Source organism: Phacochoerus africanus, chromosome 8 (assembly GCF_016906955.1).
Source record: "Phacochoerus africanus isolate WHEZ1 chromosome 8, ROS_Pafr_v1, whole genome shotgun sequence".
NCBI lineage: Eukaryota > Metazoa > Chordata > Mammalia > Artiodactyla > Suidae > Phacochoerus > Phacochoerus africanus.
The window spans coordinates 51258594-51275745 of NC_062551.1; the positions used below are offsets into that span (position 1 = coordinate 51258594).

The 17152-nt window shown below is 55.3% G+C and overlaps 1 protein-coding gene across 1 annotated transcript; it reads left to right on the forward strand.

Moving 5' to 3' along the window:
* The first annotated feature begins 992 nt into the window (after positions 1-992).
* CBLC (Cbl proto-oncogene C) lies at positions 993-17082 on the forward strand. Its single transcript, XM_047792017.1, has 12 exons — positions 993-1448; positions 5244-5390; positions 5523-5679; positions 5984-6105; positions 6959-7096; positions 10692-10779; positions 11675-11806; positions 13112-13267; positions 13609-13689; positions 16594-16709; positions 16832-16897; positions 16999-17082. Exons 1-11 carry the CDS (start codon positions 1090-1092, stop codon positions 16839-16841), a joined length of 1506 nt encoding a protein of 501 aa, XP_047647973.1. The 5' UTR covers positions 993-1089; the 3' UTR covers positions 16842-16897; positions 16999-17082.
* Positions 17083-17152: the final 70 nt, after the last annotated feature.

Genomic DNA, 17152 nt, shown 5'->3' on the forward strand with positions numbered 1-17152 from the left:
GAGAAAATGTAAAGCCTGAAACCCACGGCCCGACACAGAGTAATTGTTCAATAACCGTTAGCTGTTACTATATCACTCTGATTAGAAATTCTGTAGGTATGCGGATATTTGTAATCTGTCCTCGTCCAGGTCTCCTGGCCAGAGCGTAGCCAGGACGCCCAGGGTCGTGGCCTGGATCCCGTGGGAGAGGAGGGATGGTCCGGCCCACAACGCCCCCTGGTGGCCCCCCAGAGGACTGCAGGGTCTCGGCCGAGGCTACAGGACGCCGGGCCGTTGGCGGGGGTCGGAACCACGCCCCTCCAGCCCTTCGCAGGCCAGCCCTGCCTGGGCCTCGGGATTCAGGAACCCTATCCTCCCGCTTCGTCCCCTAAGGACCCAGAAGCCCCCACCCCCTTTGTAAATCTGGGTGTCTCATCTCCAGCTTGATTTCTTGCAGGCGCCTGTCATCGGGACCCAGGAATTAGGTCCCGGCTCTCTCAGACACCCTTCTCCCCCACTCCAGCTCTCAGAGGACTCAGGGGTCTGGGCACACTGCGTTCCTTCTTGGGGACAAAGGGACCGTACTATCTCTCTAACATTTAACCCTAGAAAGTTCAGCTCTCTGACCTTTAATCCCGAGCGACGACCAATGAGCCACACCTTCCACCGCAGCCCAGGAAAGTTACGTCCCAACCCCAGCTCCCTTCAGGGTCTGGATAGCTAAACTCCCAGCCCCACTCTGGCATCCAACAAGTCCCAGGTTTCCCCCACCCCCTCCAGTGCCAACTAGGGACTCTCCGCCCTTTCAGAAGGGGCCCAGGTATCCTACCTGCAATTTCTACCCGCTTGGGAAGTCCTATCGCCACCCACCCAAGCCACCCCATCCGGCTCTTCTTTGGGGATCAGATATTACAATCCCATCTAGAGGGAACCCAGTTGTCAAGAGTCCCCAGCCCCTGCCCCCTCTGGTGTCACAGGTACCGGCAGGTCCCTTCCCGGTTCTCCAGGGCCTGCCCTCACCTCTCCCGCCCCGTCCCGTCCCACCTAGGCCTGGGCGGGGCCGCGCCTCTCTCAGCCGCTCGCGTCCCTCCCGGGGCACCCAAGGGACCCATGGCTGCGGCGGCCCGGCGGGGACCGCAGTGGGGAGAATCCCGCGCGTTCGGCCGGGCGGTGAGGCTGCTGCAGCGCCTGGGAGAGCAATGCAGGGACCCCCGGCTCGGCTCCGGTCCCCCCTCCTTGCGGGACCTGTTGCCCCGCACCGCGCAGCTGCTGCGCGAGGTGGCGCAAGCCCGGCGGGCGGCCGGCGGAGGTGGTCCCGAGGCTGCCGAGGGTCCCGGGGGTGCGGGGGACTTTCTCATGGTCTTTCTCGCTAACCTGGAGGCCAAGAGCAGGCAGGTGGCAGCGCTCCTGCCACCCCGGGGCCGAAAGACCGCCGCCGACGAGCTCTTCCGGGAGGGCTCCAGACTCAGGTGAGGTCCGGCGCCAGGACAGAGGTGATCTCGCGAGACAGGCCCGGGGCTCGCTCGCTGCTCCCTCCTCCCTCGGACCCTGGCGTCCCCATCCCAACCCCTTCTCCCTGAAGGAACCGGGAAAACTGGGCCGCCCGGTTTTGTCCTTCCTTGGGCATCTAGGCCCTCAACACACACTCCCCCCCACCCCAACCCGGTTCCCTCCTTTCTTGGCTAAGAAGCCGCCCAGGCTTTAGTCTCCCGGAGGATTTAGACATATTCTGGAACGTGGGGGCCCCAGGGGACGTCCTGCATGAGGAGAACGGGAGAAGCGTGATTTATTTATTTATTTATTTTTGCCTTTTTGCTATTTCTTGGGCCGCTCCCAGGGCATATGGAGGTTCCCAGGCTAGGGGTTGAATCGGAGCTGTAGCCACCGGCCTATGCCAGAGCCACAGCAAAACGGGATCCGAGCCACGTCTGCAACCTACACCACAGCTCACGGCAACGCCGGATCCTTAACCCACTGAGCAAGGGCAGGGACCGAACCCGCAACCTCATGGTTCCTAGTCGGATTGGTTAACCACTGCGCCACGACGGGAACTCCGAGAAGTGTATTCTTAAGCCCCCATCACCGCCCCTGCCTGGGGAACTGCCAGGGCCTGGCTTTAGTTCCCCAGGAAGAGCCAGCTTGGGACCTGGGGCTTGTCTGGTTCTGAATCCTGGGGAAGGTCCTGATGAATGACAGCAGGTTTGAGACCTAGAGCCCAGAGCTAGGTTTGGGACAGTGACTCTCAACTCCGTCATGCCCCCATGCCCCTTTTTGTTTGTTTGTTTGTTTAATTGAAGTATAGTTGATATACAATGTTGTATAATTTCACTGTACATCAAAGCGCTTCAGTTATACATCTGTACATAGTCTTTTTTCTTAATATCCTTTTCCATGATGGTTTCTCACAGGATATTGAACATAATTTCCCTGTGCTGTACAGTAGGACCTCGTCGTTATTTCATTCCATTTTTTTGTTTCATTTTGTTTTTAGGGCCGCACCCGTGGCCCGTGGACGTCCCCAGGCTAGGGATCAAATCTGAGCTGCAGCTGCCGGCCTACACCACAGCCACAGCAACAGCAGATCCAAGCCGTGTCTGTGACCTACACCACAGCTCAGGGCAACGCCAGATCCTTAACCCACTGAGCAAGAGTCCAGGAATGGAACCCGCATCCTCATGGATACAAGTTAGATTATTAACCTGCTGAGCCACAATGGGAATCCATCCAATCTCTATAGGATAGTTTGCATCTGCAAATCCCAAACTCCAATCCATTCCTTCCCCAACTCGTCCCCGCTTGGCAGCCACAAGTCAGTTCTGTCTGTGAGTCAGTTTCTGTTTCACAGACAAGTTCATGTGTGTCATAGCTTAGATTCCATATATGTGATATCATATGATATTTGTCCTTTGTGACTGCTTTCACTTAGTCTGATAATCTCTAGGTCCATTCATGTTGCTGCAAATGTTCTTTCTATGCCCCTTCTTTACAGCAAATATTTTGTAGCGTCTCCTTAAATCCATTCTGAAACGAAATGCATAGGGTTCATACTCTATTCCTCATAATTCTTTAAAAATCACCATGGAGTTCCCTAGTGGTGCAACAGGTTAAGGACCTGGCATTGTCACTGAACAAGGCCAGGGATCAAACCTGCATCCTGATGGACACTGTCAGGTTCTTAAGACACTGAGCCACGACGGGAATTCCACTAAAATCTAATGCAAGCCATATATGTAGGTTTTCGTTTTCTTTTTTTTCTTTCTTTTTTTCTTTTCTTTTTTTTTGGTGCCATGACTTGGATTTGAAATGAGGTTGTCATTTTCTAGTAGAGGTATTGCAAAAAGGGTTTTTTCAGGCAGGTGAAGTGAATTTTAGTAACATTTTCTTTAATTCACTATATCCAAAAAATTAGCATCTCAAAGTATAACCTATATAAGGTAACGATTAATGAGGTAGATCGCATTCTTTTTTTTTTTTTTGCTTTTTTAGGGCCGCTCCCATAGCTTGTGGAGGTTCCCAGGGTAGGCGTCTAATCGGAGCTACAACTGCCGGTCTGTGCCACAGCCACAGCAATGCCAGATCTGAGCTGCATCTGTGACCTACACCACAGCTCACAGCAACACTGGATCCTTAACCCACTGAGCAAAGCCCGGGATCGAACCTGCAACCTCATAGTTCCTAGTCATATTCGTTTCCACTGCGCCATGACGGGAACTCCTAGATCATTCTTTTTAAAAAAAATTTTTCCTGGAGTTCCCGTTGTGGCGCAGTGGTTAATGAATCCGACTAGGAACCATGAGGTTGCGGGTTCGGTCCCTGCCCTTGCTCAGTGGGTTAAGGATCCGGCGTTGCCGTGAGCTGTGGTGTAGGTCGCAGACGCTGCTTGGATCTGGTGTTGCTGTGGCTGTGGTGTAGGCCGGTGGCTACAGCTCCGATTACACCCCTAGCCTGGGAACCTCCTTATGCTGAGGGAGCGGCCCTAGAAAAGGCAAAAAGACCAAAAAAAAAAAAACAAATTTCCCTTTGTGCTAGGTTTCTGAAATCTGGGGTGTATTTCACATTTGGAGCACACATCTCATTTGGGCCAGTCACATATGGATAGTGACTGCATTGTAGACTCTGGGAAGGGAAGGTGCTTAGAAAGCATCAAAGATGGCTCTGTAAGAGGTATCAGGAATCCCACAGACTTGAAGGCTATTAATATAAAATAATAAGGGAGTTCCCAAGTGGCTCAGAGGGTTAAGGATCTGGTATTGTCACTGAGGTGCTTCCAGTCACTGCTGTGGCACAGGATCCATCCCTGGCCCGGGAACTTCCGAGTGCCTTGGGTATGGCCAAAACGTTAATTTTTTTTTAATCTTTTGTCTTTTTAGGGACGCACTCGCGGCATATGGAGGTTCCCAGGCTAGGGGTCAGATCGGAGCTGTAGCTGCCGGCCTACACCACAGCCACAGCAACTCGGGATCCAAGCCGTATCTGCAACCGACACCACAGCTCACGGCAACGCCAGATCCTTAACCCACTGAGCGAGGCCAGGGATCGAACCAGCAACCTCATGGCTCCTAGTTGTATTCGTTACCACTGCACCATGACAGGAACGCCCTCAAAAAGTTACTTCATTACATAATAAGAACACTAATACTAATTAGTGCCAACTCTGCCAGGTGTGCTTGGTATTTTATGTGCTCAAAACTCCTCATCGTTCCCCCCATGAGGCAGGGGCTGTCCTTAGCCTATGTTTATGCCCATTTCACAGATGAGGAAACTGAGGCTTGGAGGGGAAACGGAATTGCCCCACATCCCACAGCTCCAGTGTCTGAGCTACCCTCTGCCGCTCCGCACATCCTGAGCTTTCCCTCAGGGAGGCGGCCAGCAGGAGGAAGCACAGGGGTCCCCCATCCAGTGCTGCTAAAACCAAACAGGCATCTCCAAGTGTGACCTACGCTCACACCACCCTAAGTGGCCCCGGCCTTCGTGGTCCCCCTGTCCGACTGGACAAGGCTTGCGGGCAGAGGCTGGGATTTGCTGGCTGGAGGATGCCTTGGCTGTTCAGCAGCACCCCCTCTTGCATCGCAGGTGGGGGAGCTGAGGTTCTGAGAGGGGCGGCATCAGGACCTCAGCAGGCGGTCTTGGAATCGCCTTTTCTCCTGCACTGGCACCTTAGACAGAGTCTAGGGGCTCGTCCCTGTGGATGTTCCCCACAGAGGGTGGAGGGATCCGTGGGAGCCCCAAGGACCAACCCAGGTCCTCCGTGCCCATCCCCGCAGGAGACAGCTGGCCAAGCTGGCCCTCGTCTTCAGCTACATGCACGCGGAGCTCGGCACACTCTTCCCCCAAGGCAAGTACTGTGGACACCTGTACCAGCTCACCAAGGTGGCAGCGCACACTTTCTGGAGGGAGCACTGCGGTGCCCGGTGAGTGGGCTCCCGGCCTGGGACCTCAGCCAGGCCCTCCTCCCTCAGACGCAGTTTCCTGCTTCCCCAAAGTGCTCCCACCCCAGGCTCCCAGAAGCGTCATCTGCGTCCCCTCCCACCCCCGCCCCCTAGGTGTGTGCTGCCCTGGGCCGAGTTCGAGGCCCTCTTGTGCATCTGCCACCCGGTGGAACCAGGCTCCACGGCCCTGGCCTTGCGCTCCACCATCGACCTCACCTGCAGCGGCCACGTGTCCATCTTTGAGTTTGACATCTTCACCCGGCTCTTTCAGGTCAGGGAAGGCCAAGGCTGCAAGCCCAGACTCTTGGGTCCTGCGGGAAGGAGAGGTTGGGAGCCTGGACTCCAGGTCTGAGGGAGGAGCGGCCGGGGGCCTGGATCCTGCGTCTGAGGGAGGAGGGGCTCGGGGCCAGTTTCCTGGGTCCTGGAGAAGGAAGGGTCTGGAATCTCCCGTGTCAAAGATATTCCTGTAGCCCACCGTGGGTGTGAAGAGGTGGCTGTGTTCTTGGACCCCGGGAGGCATTGGGGGCATGGGCTGCTTCCTCAGCCCCCCTGACCCTAGCGCTGCCCCACCCTAGCCGTGGCCAACACTCCTCAAGAACTGGCAGCTCCTGGCGGTCAACCACCCAGGCTACATGGCCTTCCTCACATACGATGAGGTCCAGGCGCGTCTGCAGGCCTGCAGAGACAAGCCAGGCAGGTAAAAGGGCCAGGTTTCCCAAGGAGAAGGAGGCTGCCAGGGGTGCAGGGGTCTGGGCCCAGGGATGGGGTGCGATGGGTCCCCAGAGAGTGGAGAACTCAGAGGTAGGCTGCTGAATGCCCCCTGCAACCTGGGTTCTCCCAGGACCACCTAGGGAGTTCCCATTGTGGCTCAGCGGGTTAAGAACCAGACTAGTATCCACGAGAACGCAGGTTCAATCTCTGGCCTCGCTCAGTGGGTTAAGGATCCGGCATTGCTGTGAGCTGTGGTGTAGGTCACAGACACTGCTCAGATCTGCTGTAGGCCTGCAGCTATAGCTCTGGTTTGACCCCTAGCCTGGAAACCTCCATATGCCATGAGTGCAGCCCGAAGAAAGCGAAAAAAAAAAGAAAAAGCAAAAAAGAAATTCCTGTTCTTAGCCTGCTCTCCTCTGTGTCAGCCCCATTCTCAGACATAATCTTTACTCATGGTAACAAATGGTTTCTAGAAGCCCCAGCTGTACACTCTACCCGCCTGGCAACCCCTATAGAAATGGGGTGCCTTGCTCTTGATGCTTCTAGCAAAAGTTCCAGGGCTGACTCCCATCACTTTGATCTGGGTTCTAAAATGCCCTGGGTGGCCAAGCCAGAATCATTCCAAACCCCAGTGGAGGTGGAGGAGCCAGGCAGGCAAAAACAGCAGAGAGTCCTGTTAGCGGCAGGCAGGGACCTAGCACCTCACTGCCTGAAAAAGTAGGAAGCTGGGTCATAAGGGAGCAAAGTCTTAAGATACCTGGATCCCCAACAGGGTGAGAGGCCAGGAGGGACAGCAGTGGCCATTCCCTCTCCCCACCCCTTCCTACCTCTTCCTCCAGCTACATCTTCCGGCCCAGCTGCACTCGCCTGGGACAGTGGGCCATCGGATACGTGAGCTCAGATGGCAGCATCCTGCAGACCATCCCTCTCAACAAACCTCTGTTCCAAGCACTCCTGGAAGGACAAAAGGAAGGCTTGTGAGTCGCCCTCCTAGCAGGGGGAGGGTGTCAGCAGAACGCACTCGGAAGGGTCATGCTTATTGAGCACTGGCCGAGATCACGTCCCAGGGCTCGCGGTTCACAGAGCAAACATAAATTTGCAATACTACAGTTTTCCAGCAGGTGGCAGACAGGGGTCAGGAGGAATGGACGCCTTTCCTGGTTCCCGCAAAGCTGCCATGTTGGGCTAGTGGCAGCTCCCAGGAGAGTGGGGGAGTTGGACCCAACCCCAGTGGCCACTTTCCTTGAACTTGAGCTTAAGAGCTTTTGCTTCTAGATATCCACCTCCTGTTCTAGAGTCTAGACTGCTAGAGCAGAAGGAGAACTGGGCAAACAGCTAGGCTTCGGGGGTTTTTTTGTTTGTTTTGTTTTGTTTTTTGTCTTTTTGCCATTTCTTGGTCCGCTCCCGTGGCATATGGAGGTTCCCAGGCTAGGGGTCCAATCGGAGCTGTAGCCACCGGCCTACGCCAGAGCCACAGCAACGTGGGATCCAAGCCTCATCTGCAACCTACACCACAGCTCACGGCAATGCCGGATCCTTAACCCACCGAGCAAGGCCAGGGATCAAACCTGCAACCTCATGATTCCTAGTTGGATTCATTAACCACTGAGCCACGATGGGAACTCCTAGGCTACAGTTTTTCGGTCTGTCATCTTGGGTGCCTCAGTGCCCTCTTGGAAATCTGCCTAGGGTAGGAGGGAGGGAAGGGGGGGAAGACAGGTGCGATTCCTGAGTTTCACCCTAGATCTTTAACCAGAGCCTCCTTAGCTGGGGGTCATATAAGATATGCTATGAAATAGGTAATGGAGGTGTTCCCGTCATGGTGCAGTGGAAACGAATCTGACTAGGAACCATGAGGTTGTGGGTTCTGTCCCTCGACTTGCTCAGTTGGTTAAGGATCTGGCATTGCCGTGAGCTGTGGTGTAGGTTGCAGACGCGGCTTGGATCCCACATGGCTGTGGCTGTGGCTGTGGCGTAGGCTGTGGCGTAGGCTGTCAGCTGTAGATCCGACTAAACCCCTAGCCCAGGAACTTCCATATGCCATGCATACGGCCCTAGAAAAAACAAACGACCAAAAAAAAAAGAAATAGTTAATGGATAGATGCATAGATGATGATAGATGCATGGATAGATAGATAGACAATAGATGATATGCAATTGATTCTCATTATTTCTCATTATTTGTGGCAACTCTGTTATTCAAAATCACAGCAAATACTGAATTTGCAAACTGAGATGTTGCTCCTGGGAAAAGTAGGTTCCTGAAAGAGTCTGGTCACATCTTTGTCAACCAGTCACTACATAATAAGCTTTATGTGTGTGTCTGTTTAAAGACGCCTACGTGGAATTCCCGTCGTGGCTCAGTGGTTAACAAATCCAACTAGGAACCATGAGGTTGCGGATTCAATCCCTGGCCTTGCTCAGCGGGTTAAGGATCTGGCGTTGCCATGAGCTGTGGTGTAGGTTGCAGATGTGGCTCGGATCCTGCTTTGCTGTGGCTCTCGCGTAGTCCAGCTGCTACAGTTCCGATTCGACCCCTAGCCTGGGAACCTCCACATGCCATGGGAGCAGCCCAAGAAATGGCGAAAAGACAAAAAAAGTAAAAATAAATAAATAAATAAATAAATAAAGACACCTACTTTAGGAGTTTCCCTTATGGCTCAGTGGGTTAAGAACCCCACTAGTGTCCAAAAAGATGTGGGTTTGATCCCCTGGCGTCGCCCAGTGGGTTAAGAACCTGGTGTTGCTGTGTGCCACTGTGGAGGTTGCAGATTCGGATCGGATCTGGCGTTGCTGTGGCTGTGGCGTAGACTGGCAGCTGCAGCTCCAATTCCACCCCGAGCCTGGGAACTTCCATATGCCACAGGTGTGGCCCTAAAAGGAGGAAAAAAAAAAAAAAGCTGAAAAGTGGACACTAAGTAGGCTTGGGAAAGGACACGTTTGCAATAGGAGAGCTGAAAGGAAAGGGCCACATTCTGCCTTGTTCATCCTCAGCTGGGGGCAGGCCTGGCTGTGAATGACCATAAAAATGCCACAAGCATTGATTTTGAGGTTCTAAATACATTTAGCAAGTAGGCAAGCCTGCAAATAGAGAATCCACGAGAAATCAAGATTGGGTGTGTGTTGGGGGGGTTCTACATGTACGCACATAGTATATTGCTTTTTTTTTTTTTTTTGCTTTTTAGGGCCGAACCCACAGCATATGGAGGTTCCCAGGCTAGGGGTCAAATTGGAGCCACAGCTGCCGGCCACAGCCACATGGGATCTAAACCATCTCTGTGACCTACACCACAGCTCATGGCAACGCCGGATCCTTAACCCACTGAGCGAGGCCAGGGATCGAACCTGCGTCCTCATGGATACAAGTCGGGTTCTTAATCCGCTGAGCCACAGTGGGAACCCCCTACTATTTTCAAGGTGGGAAAACCAAGAGAGAGAGAGAAGGGCTGCCAAGGTCTTTCTCCCACAGAGTGAGACGACTTTTGGGTCTAAAGTGAATCCTAGCAGTGGCCCCCTTCCCGGGTGTTTCTGTGTGGGGACATGTGCTGCTTGTTCTCTGAGCTGCCCTGGGAGTGGTTGTGCCCATTTTATAGAAGAGAAAACTTGAGGCCAGAGAGGTAGTGTTGCCCAGCTCAGGTCACACGGTGTGTGTGCAGGAAGCTGCACCTCGCCCTGGGCTGGGGCGCCCGCACGACTCTACCTGGCCAGGCAGGGCCACCAGCCTCGGGAGACCTGTGACCCTGAGTTGATCTAGAGGTGTGGTGACAACCTGGATGGGAGACCCAGAGTGTGCAGCCCTTCTTCTGGGCTGTCCGGGAGCCCGGTGCTCAGCTCTGGGCCCCAGCCCGAGCTCCGCATCCCTCCAGGCCTCCCCGTGCGGCCTCGGGCACCGCCCTTCCTGCACTGAGCACTGACAGGGGTCACCATCTGTGAAATGAGGAGTGGTGTAGACAGACTAGGAGGTCCTTCCAGCCCTGTGGGCCTAAGACGCTAAGATTTGGACACTCAGAGTTCCCGTCATGGCTCAGCGGTTAACAAATCCGACTAGCATCCATGAGGATGCAGGTTTGATCCCTGGCCTGGCTCAGTGGGTTAAGGATCGGCATTACCATGAGCTGAGATGAAGACACGGCTTGCCTCCCGCGTTGCTGTGGCTGTGGCGTGGGCTGGTGGCTACAGCTCCAATTGGACCCCTAGCCTGGGAACCTCCATGTGCCACGGGTGTGCCCTAAAAAGACAAAGAGATCAAAAAAAAAAAAAAAAGATTTGGACACTCGAGCATCTGCAACAAATTCTCTTGTGCCAGCGCTAGAAGACCCCAGCCCTCTGGGATCGCTGGGCGGGAGGCTTTGCGTTTTCTGGATCTTCATTCATCTGGTCTGAGTCTCCAGTTTGAGTCATTCAGGGTGTCCTTCTGTGGGGTCTGAGGGGACAAGGCCCTATCCTGGGGTCTGAGGGGACACGGTCCTGCCCTGGGGTCTGAGCGACACAGCTTGCCCTAGAAAATCCCAATCTGAAGGGAAGGGAGGTTGGGGTGCCTGCTGGCCTCACTGCCCTCTCCCCCTCTCCCAGCTACCTCTACCCTGATGGGAAGAACCACAACCCGGACCTGACGGAGCTCTGTGGGACGGGACCCTATCAGCGCATCCACGTGTCGGAGGTGCGGTCCCGGCCGGAGCCCCGCCCCTGCTCACCGCCCCGCCGCCCCCTCTTCCCCTGGCTCAGGAACCCTCTCCCACTCAGTCAGGCCCTGGACCCCCAGAGGCCTTGGGGTTTTGTGCTGGTTTGGCGGCTGTGTGACCTGAGGTAAATCACTTGGCCTCTCTGACCTTCTCGGAACCTCCTCTGGAAGGCACAGCTTCTCCTGCCTCTTACCCAAGGGTTTTCATGGGGATTAAACCCAGAAATGATACAGCTGAGATCATCAGAGCAGCCAGTGCACTTTGCACAGTTGCCAGTGGCAGCCCCTGTGCCAGCTTCTAGCCTTCCAGCCATCCCATGGGTGAGAGAAATGACAAATACAGCTTTTTAGTATAAGTATATCCCCTGCAATATTTGGGGACACACTTATACCTTTAAAAAAAATTTTTTTTTCGGTCGTTTTAGAGCTGAACCTGCAGCATATGAAGGTTCCCAGGCTAGGGGTTGAGTCAGAGCTGCAGCTGCCAGCCTACACCCCAGCCACAGCAACTCGGGACCCAAGCCACATCTGCAACTGTTGCTTGCAGCAACAGTGGGCCCTTAGCCCACTGAGCAAGGCCAGGGATCGAACCCACATCCTCATGGATACTAGTTGGGTTCTTAACCTGCAGAGCCACAACAGGAACTCCCCTGTATTTTTATTAGCTGGATCTGGCAGCCCCGTGTGTAGACAACCCCAAAGAACAAGTCCCATAGCAAGAGCACCTGTAGGAGGCCGTGGGACACATGGCCTTGAACTTGGGAGAGGGTTCGGGGCTGGTGCAGAGGTTCGAGACTTACTTTCGGTGGCACAACCTGTATCCCCTTGGCTGACGTCACCCCTCCTTCCCTCGGCTCCCCCTCTCGCCCGCCAGGAGCAGCTGCAGCTGTACTGGGCCATGAACTCCACATACGAGCTCTGCAAGATCTGTGCCGAGAGAAACAAGGACGTGAAGATTGAGCCGTGCGGGCACCTGCTCTGCAGCCGCTGCCTGGCTACCTGGCAGGTGGGTCTGACCCTGCCAGGCCCCCGGCCCACCTGGTCCCCACCCCACCTCCACAGCCAAAGCCCTTCCAGAGGGTGGCCGCTAAGCCTCATCTATCACATGGGGAACCTGCGGCCCAGGGAGAGCAGACTGATGTGTGCCTCTGTCCCTCTCACTCTGCATCTATCGCTTCTGTGTCTCCTTCTCCAGTTACATTATTCGTGGAAAATGCTACAACTTTGGTCCCAGCGGACTGGGGAGGGGGGGGCCGGCAGGTGTCTGTGGGGATGGCTGCAATTAATACTGCCTGGCCCAGGCATTCCTAGCCAAGAGCATTCCCTCGCTGGGTGATCTGGGGCCAGTGGCTCTCCCTCTCTGAGCCTTCGCTGCTTTCTCAGGAGAGAGGGGCTGAAGGTAGTCACCTCCCAAAGGGAGGGTCCAGGCCTCTGGGTAAAGGGCATCCCTGTGGACACCTTTTAGATGCCTGAGCAAGCTTTTCCATTGTGATGTAAGCATTCCACCTTAAGCCTCTGCTTAAGCCCACTCAGCCCCAATGAAGGCAGAGCCCCCCCATCCTGCTCCCTCCCTCTCTCTCTCCATTCTCTCCACTTGCAACCCCTTTACCCTCCAGGACCTAGGAGTAATTCATCTTGTTCTTCAAAGCTCCCTGATGGTGGATGCTGAGGTGCACCTGCAGTCCTAAGAACCAAAAGGAAGTTCCCGTTGGGGCTCAGCAGGTTACGAACCAGACAAGTATCCATGAGGATGTGGGTTCCATCCCTGGCCTCGCTCAGTGGGTTAAGGATCCGGCGTTGCCCTGAGCTGTGGTGTAGGTCACAGACGCTGCTCAGATCTGGTGTGGCTGTGGCTGTAACATAGGCCAGCAGCTATAGCTCTGATTGGACCCCCTAGCCTGGGAACATCCATATGCTGCAGGTGTGGCCCTCAAAAGCAGGGAAAAAAAAAAAAAAAAAGAACCAAAGGGCTGGTCCAGCTACAGCACTGTGACAAAGGGGCATCTGTGGGGCAGCCCATATGGCCCGGGCGAGTGTCTCAGGCATTCCTAGCCCATAGCATCACTACCATGAGGTTGAGGCCCCCGTGGCATCCAGACTCCTCTCTCAGGGTTCCTCCAACTGAACCTTGGGCTCTGGTCAAGCCCCTCCTTCCCATCCTGCCCTCTCTCTCCATCTCTCTCTCTCTCCCTCCATTTTCCTTGTCTGTCTCTCTTCCCCACATCGTTCTGTCGGGGGTACGGGTCCCTGTCACCCCAGGGGATGTGGCTGGGAACGATACCCTAACTCTCTCCCTTGCCACCTTGTCCAGAACTCAGACAGCCAGACCTGCCCTTTCTGCCGCTGCCAGATCAAGGGCCAAGAGCCTGTGAGTATCCATCAGTTCCAAGGGAGGCCAGAGGAAGCCGGCGCTGAGGACCCAGGGGATAGCAGTGACCAGGAAGATGGGGAGGAGGAGCTGGGCCAGGTAAACAGGGCAGGCAGGAGCTGGAAATGGAGTCCCTGGGGCCTGAAAGAGGAGGGGCTGGGACTCCTGGGTCTGAAGGAGGAGGGGTGAGGGCCCAGTCTCTTGCGGCTTAAGAAAAGAGGAGGCTGGTGGCAGGATTCTAGGATCCTGGGGCCTCCCCTGGGGTCTGGGGTTCTGGCTTTCTCTAAAATAACCCTCTGAGGGTTAGGACTGTGTCTCATTGTCCAATCTACCCCCTTAGCCCAGAAAGTGCCTGAACGCTGGGCCTCCAGGCAGGGCACATGGCAGGAGGAGAAAGACATGGCAGCTCACGACACCTCCCCACCCTCTGTCTCCCCTAGGTGACCCCCTCAGCGCCTCCCCGCCCCCCTCAGCTGGATATGACCCCGGAGAGTCCCCGAAGCAAATACCAGCTGGAAGTGGTAAGTCAGGCACTGGTCTCAGCTCGGGTCCCCTTCACCCCTGGGACCCCCGGTCTGGCCGTGCACTCAGGGGTGCAGGCCAGGTGCTCGTTCTTCGCACCCACTTACAAGGTGTCACGCATCCACACCCCTGTGGCCTCTTCTCGTTCTCATCCTTACTCTTCCCCCCTCACAGGACTTCTGGCCCTCCTTCCAGCATCCCAGGCGCGCCCTACCTCAGGGCCTTTGCACAAGCTGTTCCTTCTGCCCAGCTCTCCTTTCCCTGGGCTCACCTTCTCACCCCCTCCTCAGGGAGACCTTCCCTGACCCCCGCCCCCAACCCTATTGAAAATAGCACCCCGGAGTCCCCACTGCAGCTCTGGGTTAAGAACTAGACTAATATCCATGAGGACACCGGTTTGATCCCTGGCCTCGCTCAGCAGGTTAAGGATCTGGCGTTGCCGTGAGCTGCGGTGTTGGTCACAGACGTGGCTGGGATCTGGTGTGGCTGTGGCTGCGGCGTAAACCGGCAGCTACAGCTCGGGTTGGACCCCTAGCCTGGGAACCTTCATGTGCCTTGAGTTTGGCCCTAAAAAGAAAAGAGAAAAGAAAGTAGCACCCCTGCAAGCCCCCGCCTGGCTGCATTCTCTCAGCCCTGGGAAAGAGGGTGCAGTCCGCCAGCTGCAGAGTTGTTTTCTGCTCTTTGTCTGTTGTCTTCTGCCCCCCTCAGCAGGCTGTAACCCTCCTCGAGGCTTAGAACTTTGCCTCCTTCTCTGTTCTCTGAACTGTGCCTGGGCACACAGCAGGCGCTCAATAACCAGGCACTGACTGAATCAATTGAATGAGTTTCCCCAACAGCCCCATGAAGTCGAAATTGTTCCTCTCCTCATTTTCCAGAAGAAAGCTCAGAGGGGTGACTGCACCTGCCCAAACCCACAGCCTGAAAGAGGAGACATCTTTAAAAAAAAAAGCAAAAAACCCAAACCACTGGCTTATTTTCTAAGTGAGGCCCCGCCTTGCCTTTTTTTTTCTTTTTTTTTTTGGTCTCCCCATCCCCCATCCTAGGATTTTCCGAGCTCCCTGCAGGCTGGGGAGGGGCAGGTCTCTGTTAGCATCTCAGGCTGAGTACACACCACATCCGATCGATACTGGGCGGTCTTCAAACAAACAGCTCAGGAAGTCCGGGAATCTTATTCGAACACAGCAAACAAGAGAGCCAGCGGGGGCGTGGCCACACCGGCCAGGGAAGCTAAAAACAGATCCCAACCTGCAGCCAAAAACAAATGGAGACATTTAGAGGCACTCAGCTGGCTCTCTGAGGACAAGGAAGGGGAGGGACAGGGGCTGACAGGGCACCTCTGGCCGGATGGTCGCACCTTTGCCCAGGCTGCACCCTCCACCTGGCAGCTCCTTTCCTCTTCTCCCCGAACCCAGCCTGATTCAAATGCCAGCCATCTTTCAAAACCCTCGGCAGAGGAGAGCCCCAGCAAGGGGACTGTCCCAGTGAAAACAGCTAACGCGTGTCTGACCCTTGCTACATGCCTGGTCCTGCTTTTCAACATAGTCATTTCATTGTCATGACAATCTGATACGGTAGGGCAACTATGACGCCCACTATACAGAGGAGGACACTGAGGCTCCGATATCTGGAGGTCACCCCGCTGAAAGGTGAGCGAGTCAGGACTGGAACCCAGGTCTCCAGTTCCAGCAAATCCATCCTTGATTTCCTTGTCTGTAAAATGGGCGTGATGCCAGTCCCTGCTGTGTGCCCTGCTGTGGGCATGATGAATCCCCCCGGCTGGGCACACTCCCACACCTTGCTGTTCTCCAGCTGTCCCCCTCGAGGGGCTGACACCATCATTTCACAGGACCTGGCACCTCAAGGTGGCCCCTGGGGACCTCTCCCATCCTCAGTTGTCTCCATGCAGAGGGTGAGGGCAGGCATGGCATGGGCCCCGTGGTGGGGTCTGCAAGATTGGGCATTTGTAACCTGAATCAGATCCCTTCCTTCACCTCTCAGTAGCTCCCCAAAACTCCAGGACTCCAAGAATTAAAGCCAACATCCTATCAGCCCATAGGTCTGGGGATCTGACCCCTCCCCACCTTTCTAACCTGCTACCACCTCCTCAGCTTCTTTCCAGCAACAATGAACCCAAGAAGCCAACAAGCCCCACACCCCCTGCAGCATTTCTGCCCACATCCTTCCTACACTCGGGCGTCTGCTCAGTCTCCCCCTCTTCCAAGAGGCCTTCCCCGGCCACCTTCATGTCTGATCACCCCCTCAACCGCACAATTTCCGTTCTCCTAAGGACACCTAACACTCTGGTACATTCCCCTGTTCATGAGCTGGTCACTCATGGTAAAGTCCTTTGCTTAGTAGACTGTTGGCTCCATGAGGGCAGAGTTTTTGGTCTGTCTGGTTCATGGCTGTCTCTTTGGAGCCCAGAACATTGCCTGACACACCAGAGCTGCTCAGGAAATTGGTGGGATGAATGAATGGATGGATGGATGAGTAGATGAATGTTGGATGGACAGATAGATGGATGGAGAGATAGAAGAAGGGATGGATGGGGGGATGGATGGGTGAATGGATGGATGGGGGAGTGGACAGATCCATGGATGGGTTGACAGATGGATGGGGGGATAGAAGGAGGGATTTATGGGTGGGGGGATGGATGGGTGAATGGATGGACAGGGGGTGGGTGAGTGGATGGGTAGATGGATGGATGGATAGACGGATAAACAAAACTTGTTTCTATTCAAACCAGAGGCTTTAGGGGAAAAAAACCAGCATGGACTGGGGACGTAATCCTTCCATACTGCCCCTCCTCCCGCCCCCATCATCCCTGTGTTACCCCATCTGGGCTGTGACATGAACCACAGCTGCAGCCCAGCTGTGGAATTTCTTCATCTCGTCACCTGCAGGCGCCTCTGGCCCTCCCCAAACTTCGGGCCCCTTTTACCTTGCCAAGATTTTGGACCTCAGCCTCAGCCCCATGGGAAATCACCTCCAGCCCCCAGGCCAGGGAGGGAGCCAGAGAGTAAGTACAGAGGGCAGCTGGGGTCCAGGACTCCTCCTGGGTTTGACAGAAAGGGGGTGGGTGGGAGGGAAACACTGATGCTAGGGTATCCACAGCCCCCCCTGAAACTCTCCCCACTGCAGGAATTCCTAAAGGGAAAGCGCCCCCCTCAGCTGCCCCTGAGGGGCCCTCCGAGGCCTGGATGCCAGGTGAGCCCCCCCCAAGTTCCCTCCCTCAGCCTGGCCCTGCCGGCCCCACCCTATCTGGATGCGATAAGATCTAATATAAACCTCCTCTCTCCGCTTCACAGGGCACCAAGATACGCTGCTAAAGGGAGCCCCGGGGCCTGGAAGGGGTTTGTGAAGCAGAAATAAACTGCCAAGCCTTGTCGGTCCTCTGTTGTGTGGAGATGGAGTGTCGCAGCCACCAGGGGGCAGCCTGGAGTCGGGAACCTGTGGTCCCCG

Bases quoted from the DNA above. Each gene is read 5' to 3' on its own strand.
- CBLC (XM_047792017.1), top strand. From the start codon at position 1,090: ATGGCTGCGGCGGCCCGGCGGGGACCGCAGTGGGGAGAATCCCGCGCG. The intron at 10,780-11,674 runs GTGCGGTCCCGG...CTCGCCCGCCAG, and splicing joins AGCGCATCCACGTGTCGGAG to GAGCAGCTGCAGCTGTACTG. The intron at 13,268-13,608 runs GTAAACAGGGCA...TGTCTCCCCTAG, and splicing joins GGGAGGAGGAGCTGGGCCAG to GTGACCCCCTCAGCGCCTCC.